Source organism: Rhincodon typus, chromosome 3, assembly GCF_021869965.1.
Source record: "Rhincodon typus isolate 14 chromosome 3, sRhiTyp1.1, whole genome shotgun sequence".
NCBI lineage: Eukaryota > Metazoa > Chordata > Chondrichthyes > Orectolobiformes > Rhincodontidae > Rhincodon > Rhincodon typus.
Genome location: NC_063334.1, coordinates 72,907,933 through 72,921,468, shown reverse-complemented (window position 1 = coordinate 72,921,468; position 13,536 = coordinate 72,907,933). Strand labels below are relative to the sequence as shown.

The 13,536-nt window shown below is 39.3% G+C and overlaps 1 protein-coding gene across 2 annotated transcripts in view; it reads left to right on the top strand.

Moving 5' to 3' along the window:
- Positions 1 to 4,082: 4,082 nt before the first annotated feature.
- The window catches only part of mcc (MCC regulator of WNT signaling pathway), a 153,169-nt gene continuing 143,715 nt past the window's right edge, over positions 4,083 to 13,536 (top strand). For both annotated transcript variants that reach the window (XM_048619123.1, XM_048619137.1), the window contains exons 1-2: positions 4,083 to 4,327; positions 11,387 to 11,601. In XM_048619123.1, the coding sequence (XP_048475080.1) occupies positions 4,093 to 4,327; positions 11,387 to 11,601 (450 nt within the window). In that variant the 5' untranslated portion in view covers positions 4,083 to 4,092. The remainder of the gene's footprint in view (positions 4,328 to 11,386; positions 11,602 to 13,536) is intronic.

Below are 13,536 nucleotides of genomic sequence, written 5' to 3'. Positions count from 1 at the left end.
CTTCATAGGAACGACCGGACATTCCAGTTGCTTGCTGCTTCAATAAGTCACCCTGCTCTATGCCAACATTTTCATCCTGGGCTTGCTCCAGAGCTTCACAGCCTTGAAAGCTCATTATTGAGTTCACAATGTTAAAGCATAACCTCTCCTCCATCTGCCACCCCCAGCCATGTTTTCTTTATGTCTTGTTGATTTTGTTCTCAACACAGCAGACCAGTTTTTTTTTATTCACACCTTTCATTTACATCCATTTTAAATCTCTATTCCTCTTTCACCATCATTAACACTCCCTTTTTCTTTTGCTCTGGGCAGCATAGCAATCTTTGAATTGCTCAACAGTATAAAAACGCCATCCTTCAGCATTGTGACTCACTGGGGTAGTGTGCTTGAAATCAAGCTCCGCTATTCCCAGAATTATCACAAAATTATCGTTTTTAAAAGAAAATCCCAATCCATTTGATATTTCAGTCTCGAATTGATAGAAACATGGACCAGATTTCTGTACTTTACAAGAATCACTATTTAATGCAGGTAATTGATTCTAGCTACAGATGCGCAATTATAAACAGTGATGCGTAACACTACTACTGAAAGTTCTGAACGACTTATAAACTCCCCCTTTGGAACTGTCCTGTGCAGTGTTAGCATCCCCTATCCCTGGACTAGGAGGCCCGGGTTCAACTCCCATGTGTTCCAGAGGTGTGCAATAACGTCTTCGAGCAGATTGATTACAAAAAATTGAATTGAATTATCTTTATTGTCACGTCATCACATGAGTACAGTGAAAAGTTTACAAGTTGTCACTTATGGCACCACCTTGGGTACAAAGGCACCTATGTACAGATTCTTGAATATGAATTCTTAGGAAAATAAATTAGAAAATAAAGAAATAAAAAGTCCAGCATTAAAGGCCTTCAAAAGTACAAAATCATAGTAATACATTAGAAAAATAAAGAGATAAAAAGTTCAGAATAATAGTCCTTCCATGAAGGGGAAAAAATGAGAATTTAAGACAAAGTCCACTTTGTCTACTTCACGGCTGTGGGCTTTTGGAACTCTTTTGGAATCCTGGGCTAGACTCACCATGATGCTGAAGAAAACGCTGCATGGAATCGCAGACTGACCGAAGCTGTTGCAAGGAGAGTTAATCTGATGCTGCCAAAATGCTGAAACTGTCTAAAGGATACCCAGGCTACACCGGGCGAGCCATGCCACTGTGAAGATGCTGCAAAAGCCTCAAAAACCTGCGACCGAACCCACCTGGTCTTCAGCCGACGCAGCCTCGAGGAATGGCTGGATCCCCACCACATTCTCTGTTGCAGTGGCCTCCCAGGACCTCCTTCCTCATCTGAAGTCACCAGAAGAAGGAAAGATGAACTTGATGTTGAGCTAGCATTAGGACCGCCTCCGCAGAAGCTGCTGGGAACCTGAACGTGCCTCCGTTGCTGCCACAAGTCCGGGCTGCTAGGCCTACTTGAGTCCGTGCTTCTGGGCCTACTGATCAGTGCCATCACCACAACTGAGCTCTTCACTAATTGGTAAGTAAATTTTAAAATTAAAAGAAAAAAATGAACAAAGGAAGAGAGATAGAAAAGAAAAAAAACAAAAAGAAAAATAGTTTACATTTAAAACAGAAGCCCCCTCATACACAGACTTCCTGGGCTGCTGCTTGTACACTTGTTTTTGAATGGAAGTGAAATGTTTGAGATAACATGGCATATGTCTCTGATTTCCTGCTTTCATTCCTCCAGTGTCCTTCTATGCATCTTATCTGGCCTAAATGACCTTTCAGCTTTGAGGCAGCCTACTTCTTATCAGTTATTATCTCTGACTATGTCAACCACTTTTACTGTCTTTGGAAGCATCATTCTTGCTAAAGATAAGTTTAAAGTACTTATTTAATAGTTCCTGCACGCATTTACTTTGTGGGTGCTTATTGGTTGTTTCACTCAGCCTGGGCAGCTACCTTGCAACACACAGTGATACCAGCAACATGGATTCAATTCCTGTACCAGCTAGAGTTACCATGAAGGATTTCCTTCTCAACCTCTCCCCTCACTTGTGTGTTGACCCTCAAGTTAAGCATTCACCAGTCGTCTCTGTCTAGTGAAAAAGCAGCGCTCTAATCCGTTATTAGGATATTGGCAACTTTACTTTGCCTTATTGGCCACATCATGTTAACTCTGATTTCTCTCCACAGATTCTGCCAGACCAGCTCAGCTTTTCCAGCAATCTCTATTTTTTGTTTCTGATTTACAGTATCTGTGTAGTTATTTCAGGTTTTTCCAGCATCTGTAGTATTTTGCTTTTACTCAAGTAGATGCAGTGAAATTGCTTCTCCTTATGGGAGAGTCTAGGATCTGAGGGGATGTAAGGGGTCACCCATTTAAGACCGACATGAGCAGCAATTCCTTCTGAGCGTAGAGAGCCTGTTTTTAATCAGTTAGGGAATTGAGGGTTTTAGGGAATAAAGTAGGCATGTGGAGTTCAGGTTTATCAGGTAAGCCATGGTCTCATTGAATGGCCTACTTCTCCTTTATAGGCTATCATGGAGTGTAGTTAGGTTTAGTTTATTGTCCCATTGTCATGGGATGGACTTGCTCTACTTTAAATAGCCATGAACTAGACAGCCTCATTTTTCCCAGATTCTCAAATCCAAGTTTTTGCATGTCCTCAATGTTTAAATTGAACCCCCTTGTTAGCTACTGTATGCTATACTCTTGTGTGTATTCAGCATCAGTTTTGTAGCCCATACATGTTTTACTTTTGGTGCCTTTATATCTTAGTGCGAAGCATCAAGCAACTGAAATAGACTGTTGTGATGATTTTTAGAAGTTTTTGCCTTGGTTGCTGATGATGTTTCAACATAGTAACCATTCATGCTGTTTGTTTACATTAATATGTAGTATTTAAGTAACCCCATGATTTTGGAGAGGTTTGTTTTTTGGAGGATCAAAATGTTTTGAAATTGACTAAAACTTGCTGTGTGCATTGTTGGATTTCATTCGACTGTTGGACAAAGCCCCTTGTTTATGTTGCTTAAAAGATGACCTAAAAAGACATTTACCCAATTTTGTAAGTTTTATATATGGCGCTTGTACTTAATACCAGTTATCCATCCTGCAAAAATATTTGTTTTGTGTTTTAAGTAGTTTTGTCTTCCATTGTTATATCTGTGTCTTATCTGCTAAAAGAAAAACATAATCACTTTTTGGTGGAAAAACTAAGCTTTTGGACGAAGTTGCATTTTAAGATATACGTGAAAATTAAACTTGGCTTAACCAAATTTGTTACTGAGAACTTTGAGTTATGAGGACACACTAAACATTGAATGCCTTGAGTTTAATAGGGAAAATGCTAAGATCTGTTATTGAGGCAATCTTGAAAGTACACTAAGAAAATTTCAGTATGATCAGAAAATGTTAACGTGGTTTTATGGAAGGGAAATTGGGTATGACAAATGAGAGTTGTTTTTTGAGGATATAACATGTAGGATAGATAAACAGAAACCACTAAATGTATACCTGAATTTGCAAAGCATTTTTGAGTTGCAACACAAAAAGCCAATCTGCAAGATGTGGGCTTATGCAGTTGGGTGATGTGAAGGTATTAGTATAAACTAATTGGTTAATAGGCAGGAAGGTAGCAGTAGGGGTAAATAGGGCATTTTCAAATTGGCAGGTTGTAAACACTAGAGAGACACAAGGACTATTGCTGGCCCTTGGCTATTTGCAATTTATATTAATTATTCAAATGTCAATGGTTTAATGTATTGCTAGTTTTGTTGAGTACGCAAAGTTAGGTGGGAATGCAAACCGTGAGGAGGACAGTATCATTGCGTCGTTGTTAAATATTTGAGTAGAAACTGTTACTTGGATTTATAATTTCAAATGCACACAGCAGAAAAATCTCTAATGTGTAGTATTGCTGTGATTTCAGAAGAAAGTAACTGGTATCTTATGGTAACCATTTTTTCAGTATGGCACTTTAACAGTGCTGCACTTGACAAAGTTAAGGAATAGCGTTCACAGAAAATTTATGAGGATATGATAGTTTGATATTTCTTTATCTTTCTTCAGAAATGACTTGCTTATGGTATGTCGACAACTAAACATGGAGGAATCAGTGGCAGAGATTATGCATCAGTTGGGAGCAGATGAGAATGGGAAAATCTCCTTTGAGGATTTTGCACGCTGCCGTATGCAGTTGGTATCTGAAATAAGGAAGGAAGAAGGTGAACTCTCGGTGAAGTCGCATGAGTCTTGCAAGAAAAGAAAATTACGTGACCGCATAGCTTCGTGGCCAACTAGTAGCGATAACAGCCTTGGTATGTAGGTTGCATAAATGAAAAACATTAATTTTACTTTTGCATAATTTCTAGCTCTCTCCGTGCAACGTGAAAGGATCCATTGCAGTTGAATTTGCTGTTTTATTACAATGCCTTGAGACATGCATGATGTGTTGCAGTGACTAGTGAATGTCATGGATGTAATATAATGCTACTCTTGGATTCTCATTCTAACCTTGTATTGAGTCTACCGTAATTATTACAACTTTAATGGAAGTGTCTTGTTAAGTATTGTCTGCCTATAGGACTTGTGTTAGGAATGTTTGTAGACAGTGGCTTAAGGAAATGTCTGTATCTGAAATGTGGAGCAGTAAATGATCCTTTGTTCGCAGCTGGCTGTATGCCAGTTGTACTCAGCCAGTCTGTGCTTGCAAACTTCAGAACACCACGTTCCATATAAGATGTGATTCTGCTGTTGGACAATAATTTACCGAATAATCCTGAATGTGCTAATAACTTCATTTGGATGTTTAAGATTGAGGCAGGCTTGTGTTATAGAAACATAGAAAATAGGTGCTGGAGTAGGCTATTTGGCCATTGGAGCCTCCAGCACCATTGAATACGACCGCAGCTGATCGTGCAATCTCAGTATCCCATTCCCGCCCCCTCCCCATACCCCTTGATCCCATTAGCCACGAGGGCCACGTCTGGCTCCATTTTGAATATATTCAATGAACTGGCCCCTACAGCATCCTGTGGGATAGAAATCCACAGGTTCACAATGAGTGAAGAAATTCTTACTCATCTCAGTCCTGAAGGGCTTACCCCTTATTCTTGGACTGTGACTCCTTGTTCTGGACTTCCTCGTTATTGGGATCATTCTTCCCGCATGTAGCCTTCCCTGCCCCCGTAAGTATTTTGTTTCTGAGATGCCACCCCCCCATTCTTCTGAATTCCAGCAAATACAAGCCCAACTGATCTAGTCTTTCCTCATATGTCAGTCCTGCTATCCTGGGAATCAGCCCAGTGAACCTTTTCTGGACTCCCTCAATAGCAACAATGTCCTTCCTCTGACTAGGAGACCAAAACTGCACACAACACTCGGTGTGGTCTCACCAAGGCCCTGTATAACTGCAGCAAGACATCCTTACTGTAATACTCAAATCCTCTCACTATGAAGGAGAGCATACCATTAGCTTTCCTCACTGCCTGATGCACCTGCATGTCAACCTTCAGCAACTCTTCTGCCATGACACCCAGGTTTTGTTGCACCTCAGTTTCCTAAACTGCTGTCATTCAGATAATCTGCTTTCCTGTTTTTGTGACCAAAGTGGTAACCTCATATTTATTAACATTTTGCATTTGCTAATGATTTGCCCACTCAGCCGGAGTGTCCAAGTCACCCTGCAAACTTTTAGCATCCTCCTCACAGTACACACTGCCACACAGTTTAGTTCATCTGCAAATTTGGATGTATGCTAAATTGCCCGTAGTGTCTAGGATGGGAAATGCAGGGGTAGGGTAGGGCGTGGGTCTGCGTGGGATGCTTTTTGGAGGGTCAGTATGGAGTCGATGGGCCGAATGACCTGCTTCCATACTGTAGGGATTCTATGATGTGATATGATATGGCATTCAATTCCTTTGTCCAAATCGTTAATGTATATTGTGAACAGTTGAGGTCCCAGCACTGAACCCACTCATCACTGCCTGCCAATTTAAAAAGGACCTGTCTATTCCAGCTCTCTCTCTCTTGCTTGCCAACCAATTCTCTATCCATGTTAATACATTACCTCTGATACCTCCGTTATGATTAATTTTCATTTGTTAGAAGCTACCTGTATTCATGTGCAGGATCCTGTTCTTTGTGAGCAGGGGTAATTTGTCCATGCATTGCACCTTTCTCATTGAGGAAAGATTCATGGAGATTGCCAGTCGTTGCTGCATTCCCCATTGTAGTGCTCTGATCAATCAGTTTACCAGTGTGGTTTGCGTTTTACTGCTTATTAAAATCAACAGTCAACAGTTCCTGCTGCACCTCCATGGTCCAATTTGTCAGCACCCTCTTTTCATGCTGCAAAATATTGTGTTCCCTTTTGAGGTTTGTTTCTCGTGTTCCTGTCCTGATGATGCAAGATGAAAAACTTCGACTTTTTATCTCCTTTCAGCAAAACAACTCCTGTAATTTCAATTCGTGGACTTGAAACATGATTTGAATTGACTGGTTCCCATGCTTTGTGACTTAGAATTCATTTGAACAAAAAAGACTATTAATTTTAACAGAATGTTTGTGTCCATCTATAGTTTCCATAATGAATTCTGTCCTCCAACCCTCGCAGAAATGTGCGTTTAAGGAACTAACGATTACCTTGCTTGCTTACATATGGCAATGTTTGCTAATGCTGCAGAGCATGCATGTTATCTTCCCCCTAAACGTCACATGGACAGTAACAGACATGGCCATGAGCGAGGAGGCAGCTTGGGATGGTTAGGGGGAGACACCCGGCCAATTCAGGCTGGGGCACAGGCTCTGTCAATTCTCTCTCCTGTCCGTGCCCCTCGCCCAATTTCTATCCTGGTCCTGCTTGATTCCTGTTTTAGTATTGCATCTATTCTGCACACGCGCAGCGTGGATTTTGCACACATGGTGCAACAAAGTTTGTGTGTCAGCAAACACTGCCTTAAATATTTTTTTTTGCCATTTAACACCATTGGAATAGATATAACCCACATAATGAATTAACTGATTTTGTTTGCAATTGAGTAGCACAAAGATCAAATATTGAAAATTCAATTTATATAAGCAAGTTCTGTGATGGGTTTCAAGATAAACTAAGTTTCCTCATCGGTAATTAAGTGAGGCAGTTATATTATACTTGTAGAGAGTATTGGTCAGTTCCATCTGGAACAATGCTTCAGTTTTGAGCAATGAGCTCCAGGAAAGATAAATTTACGAGGGGGTTCCAACATACTTACAGGAATTATTTATGGCATTGAAAGGTTGAAATTTAAAAAAGAACAAAACACTAACTATTCATAGGTCTGTAAGTGTCAATAGAGAGGAACTGAATCTCAATTTTTTTTTTTTTCAGAACAGGTGACTAGTATTGCCTTGTATTTAAAAAACTGAAAGATGACCTAATTAAGGTATTTCCTCTTGCATGCAAAATCCAGAACATAACACAAATAGATGACCATGTGGTCCTTTAAACCTTTTTTGTATTCAATAGGATCATGGTAGACCTCTGAACCGAACTGCACTTTTCCATTCAATCCCCTCAATTTCAAATTTCCTTCTAAAATAATGTTGTCATTGAGCATTGAGTATATTCAATGATATAGCATCCACATTCCTCCAGGGTAGGAAATTTTAGATATTCTTCTGAAGAAATTTCTTAACTCTGAAGTCCGATATGATCAGTGCTTATCTTGGGGCTGTGATACCCACTTCTGAAATCTCCAAAAAGGGGAAACAGTCTCTTTGCATTTACCTCATCAAGTCCTCTCAAGATGCTTGGGTTTCAGTCAGGTCGGCTCTCCTAGGCTTCAGCAAATATATGTCCATTCAACTGTACTTTTAGGAGAGCCCACTCCTCACAGGAATCAACCTACAGCATGAGAACTAGATGATTTGGGAGTGAAATTAGAAGTGTCTTGTAGTAGAAACCTTGAACCTGCATCCCTTAAAAGGTTATGGATAGTGGGTTGGTTGAAATTTTAAAAGGAATACAGCAATATGTAGATTTTGATTAGGTAGATACATTGGTAAGGTGAATAAATTAAGGTGCAGATCAACCATTAGCTAATGTAATGGCAGAAAAAGTTTTAAGGGTGGCATGACATGCTCTGGTTCTATCTCAACCTGTTCATCTTAGTTTATTGTATATTTTTCCCCAGTGCAGCATCCATCTTCATTTATGCGTGAGCTGTGTTTTCAACTCTGGCACTTTATCTGCAAGCCACTATTACTATTTTAAATCTCTTCCGACTTAATTGGAAGAAAATATAATTCAACTCAAGAACAGTAGAAAATCAAAGGACTAAAAGGAGCGTGGAACTGAAAAGAATCACATTATTGGGAAAACGTACTGACAGTTAATATGACTGTTAATGTTATATCTCCTGGACTCGATGGTAGAGTCTTAAGGGAAGTTATTGTAGAAATAGTGAATGCATTGGTTGTAATCTTCAAAAAATACCTAGGTTTTGGAATGATCCAAGAGCATTGCAAAACTACAAATGTGAGACTTTTTTTTAATTCAAGAAAAGGTAGAGACAGAAAACCAGGAAACTATAGGCTACTTTCAAATACCAGTCAGTATGGAGATGCTGAAATCCGTTATGAGCAGGACGTTGCATAATCATTTTCTAAATCAAGCAGAATTAACATGATTTTGTGAAAGGGAAATCATGCTTGAGAAATTTATTTGAACTCTTTGATGTAACAAGCTAGTTTGATCATGGAAATGAGCAGATTTAGTATATTTGGCTCCTAAAAGGCATGCAGTAAGGTGCCACATAAGATTGCAACATTAAGAGTTCATGGTATTAGAGCTAATATTAGCATGGATAGAAGATTGAGTAATGGGAAACAAAGAATCAGGATAAATGGATCAGTTCTGGGAAATTGTAACTAGTGGGGCCCTACGAGGATTAGCTATGGCCTCAACTATTTGTAATCTCCGTTAATGACTTGAATGAAGGGACAGACTATGTATTGTGATGATACAAAGTTAAACAGGAAAGTGAATTGAGGAGGATGCAAAATGATGTAGAAAATTTTGTATGTGGGTGCGTATGCAGGCTGGCAAAGCCGCTTGTTTGCACAACTTGCTACTCTTCCAATCAGGAACTGTTTCGCTTGCACATTTGGTGCTCATTATTGACTCATGAGCTAACATGGAGTGAAATGGTCCTTGACTAGAGGAACATTTTCAAATTCTATTTCCTGTACTTATAACTTCTGCGGTGGGCTTGGTAGGATCCCTTGGTGGTGGTGGTGGGGTGGGTGCCGGGGGGTGCGGTAGAGAGGGGTGTATTATGGCTTTTGAGTTGCCTGTTGGACGAACCTAACCTAGAAAGGAGGTGAATGTTTGGGAGTGCTAAAATCTGCAAGGTTCCCTCCAAGTGACAAACAACCTTGATTTAGAAATATTGTGTCAATGGGTCAAAATCACGGAATGCCCTGCCTCTGGTGTGTGGGTGTACCTATGCCCCATGAAAGGCAGTGGTTCAGTTACAAGTTGTTCCCACCAACCTTTGACCCAGCTCCATTCTTGCTCCATTGATGTCTGCTCTGTGGACCAGTTGATTATTCTTATTCTGGATTGACCAGTGTCATTTTCCATTGTCATCCTAAAATTTATGACACACTGTTCCCCAATGTCATTTGATCTACTTGGCCCACCTCATTCCCAGGAGTCAGGTCCAGCAATGTCTCGTTTCTTGTTGAATTTTACATATACTCCTGTTGAAATTCTCCTGAATGCAATCTAAGAGCACCTGCCCCTTAGATTACCACTAACCCAGTTTATGTACTTGTTGTGCTTCCATCTTGCTGTCATTGCCAAATTTTGCAACTTTTACAACTATTTCTACTCTTATATAGATCATGATCAAAAATAATAGGTTGAGGTCCCAGGCTGCCTCCAATTCTTGATGTTTAGGTTCCTTACAAGATATTAGAAAAACAAATCAATGAAATGCCTTTTGGAAGTTTAAATCGTAGATGCTTCATTAAACCGCCTCAAAATAGGTCAAAGTAATGATGCTTCAAGCCTAAGCCATCCCATGAGTGGCAGCTACTTGGAGCTAGCCAACACGGTGAGTGCTGTACTCTCATTAGTTATATGTAGCTTTCTTCTCCTGCCCTCTTTAAGAATAAATTCTCCAAATATGTATGTAGCCCAATTTTTGTTTTTATTCATTCATGGGATGTAAGCATCGCTGCTAGACCAGCATCTATTGCTCATCATGAAGCTAACCTTGATTATTGACCATGGTTGTCTGTCTACGCTGGTGGAATTTAACGTGAAAGTCGAGGGCTCTTGTGACACGTTAGAAGTGTCCCTACTACAGAACCAGCATGCCTGGGTTCAAGTTCTTCCTGCTCCAGAAGTGTGTAATAAATGTCTCTGAACAAGTTGATTGAAAGAATTTGTAGGTGTGTGCACTGGTCTTATATTATATTTTGTGGTTCTACGCATATCTCCTTCTGTTTACCAATTTATCCCAACTTACTGTGTTTAATTATGTCTTGTTTGAAGTCAGTCTTACTGAAATAAACATCAAGTTTGTGGTTTTGGTCTTCATCTTTTATAAATCTATCACATTTTAATCACTCTCATTTTCCATTCTCGAGGAGATCAGTAAACTTAATGCTCAATATCTTCAAATACTGTGGAGCAACAGTAGGCAAAACTGATTGTATGTGAATTGCACGCTGAACAGCAGTACAGGAAAGTTGTGATTGAACCATAGAATAATGTGAGACCACAGCTATGTATTGTGTCCAGTGTAGACGCTTAGACAAAACGAAGCATTTAAATGTTACAGATAGTGGCTATAAAGACTGCAAAATTGATCTTCAGTCTTGAATGGTATTGAGAAACAACTGGCAAAATTTGAAAGGAGGCATGTGTGCAGAGGATCTTAAGGCTATCCAGTTTGTAAAGACACAGTTGAATGCAAACGCTGTCATCTACTCAACCTTTGTTGACATAGTGTGCACAAATTTATGGTCCAGAAGTCATTTTTTTACTTTTCAGCGTCCACAGTATTTTCCTTTTATTAATTGTTTACTTGTCTTGTTCATTAAACAGAATTCCCTTAATCCTCAACATCAATCACATCAAATGTTCCATGTAACTCTCTGAAATATTTAATAATCACCTTGTTTCTTCACTTCAGTCCTCAATTTGAGAAATCCTTCTCATTTTCTTCCCTAAACTTCTCATTTGAGCTGTGAACTAGTTCGTACTCCCTCCATGATAGCTTAGTCCCTAATTCCTTTAAAAATCCAAATTTATGCTTGTTTCGACTAATGTGTTGTTCTTGCATGCACTTTTAATTTCAAAGTTTATAAAGTGCTTTTTTTTCTAGGTGCAATGTCAGGAGCCAGGGAGAGCTGGGAGTATGATTCTGGAGCTCGAGATCTTCAGAGTCCAGAACTACATAATAGTCATCCAGTGCTTCAGAAACTATTAGAATGTGGAGCAGCTAGCCTGGATCAGCAAGTCGCTCTGCAAAAACTCTTGGCACAGGCTTCAAGCCTAAGCCATCCCATGAGTGGCAGTTACTTGGAGCTAGCCAACACAGTGAGTGCTGTACTATCATTAGTTATATGTAGCTTTCTTCTCCTGCCCTCTAAGAATAAATTCTCCAAATATGTATCTAGCCTGATTTTGTTTTTATTCATTCATGAGATGTAGGCATCACTGCTAGACCAGCATCTGTTGCTCATCCCTAATTTTCCAGAGGGCAGTTGAGTCAATCAGCTTGTGTGCCTGGAGTTGCATGTTGGCCAGTCCAGGTGGTGTACCTTTGAAATATAAGGTTTGCTTGTAGTAAGCCTGTAAATAGGAAAGAATACAATTTTAAAAGTATTTAAGTTTCTGTAGTTTGGTGAATTTGATATTTGATTGTTCTACAAGGCATAAATTCTAACTGTCAGCATATCCTGGGATTGTGTGTTTTTTGGGCAGTGGGGTTATGGTTGGTGTGGCAGGTGGAAGTTCTTATAGTATGTAATAGCCATAATTTTCTAATTTTCGCCAGAATTTTGGTAGGATTAATGCTGCAGCGAGGGGAGTAAATTGATTTTGGAAATGCAAGGTAAAGGAAATGGAGTAAAAGCCCAGACCCACTGATTTAGACTGGGGAAATCTATAATTGAGAAGAGTCATGATATTAGAAGTATTATTTTGCCTAGGAATGGGTGATGAAGATTGCAAACTTGAATACAAGTGAAAATAAATTAGCAACCTGAGGTAAGTTGTAGAGACTGAAGGTCCCACATTGAAGTAAGGGGGACAGTGGTATTTTGAACAGGAGATAGGAGTTTCCTGGGCTGAATTAAAGGGACAGTGTTGGGAATGCAGGAATGAATTGAAAGTATTGGGGGAGGTTGGGTGATCTCTGCAAAAGGGTTAAGAGTTGATTAAGATGAAACATCTCTGAATTAGATTGGGGTAAATAATTTGAGAAATCTTTGAAAACCTTTAGGAAGCATAATCATCTTTTGAAAATCAAAATTCTCTTTGTTTTAAGATTTAAACTTTGCGGTGTTTAAAATGGACCAGATGCATTTTAAAATCACAAATGAATATATTTACTGGGGCAATGTTCACATATGTTCCCAAAATTGAAAAAGTTTCATTATTTTGATGTACCCTTTCAGACCTTGATATGCTTGGTACATCCAAACTTGACATAGTCTTCATACATATTATGTATTGTGCGCATAGCAGGGCTTTTTTTCAGTTATCAGTTTCTTTTGGCAGTCTTGGTCAGAGTTTTGTAGTGTTTTAGGTTGACATTTATGTTAAAGTAATATTGTAAGCTTGTTGTATTTACAATTTTTCTTTGTGCCTAATAAGTGATTTCAGGAAATGTGCCTTGTATGGCAGGAAAGAATGTTTTCATTTCGATTATACTTCATACACTTTATACTTCTAAAAGCTCTTATAACCTGTTTTTATGTTCCTGTTTAGTTTATTCATTCTTGTATTAAATTATTGGCAATTCTTTTTAAAACCAGTCCAATCCTCAGGCCTACTAATGTTTTCTTTCTGTTATACCTCAAAGGGTTTGCGTGCTGGAAATCAACCCCAGCTATTTCTGGAATTGTCACAAAAAGTAAAGACTTTAAAAATATGCAAAATACCCAATTCACTTGTCCTTCAGACCTAGGTTAACAACAAAGCCTGTGTTCATCCAGCTCTACACCTTGTTATCTCTTTAACAAAGCATGAATCAGGTTTCTGTACTTTACCTATAGCTAGAATTTATTTGTAAACAATTATAAACCATCAATATATAACTTTTTAAATAAAACTCTAACTCTTGTATAAATTCCCCTTAACACACGTGTGCGCGCGCGCGCGTGTGATGGAGGGAAAACTAGAAAAGCAGAGATAGTAGGAACTGCAGATGCTGGAGAATCCGAGACAACAAGGTGCAGGGCTGGATGAACACAGCAGGCCAAGCAGCATCATAGGAGCAGAGAGGCTGACGTTTCAGGGCTAGACCCT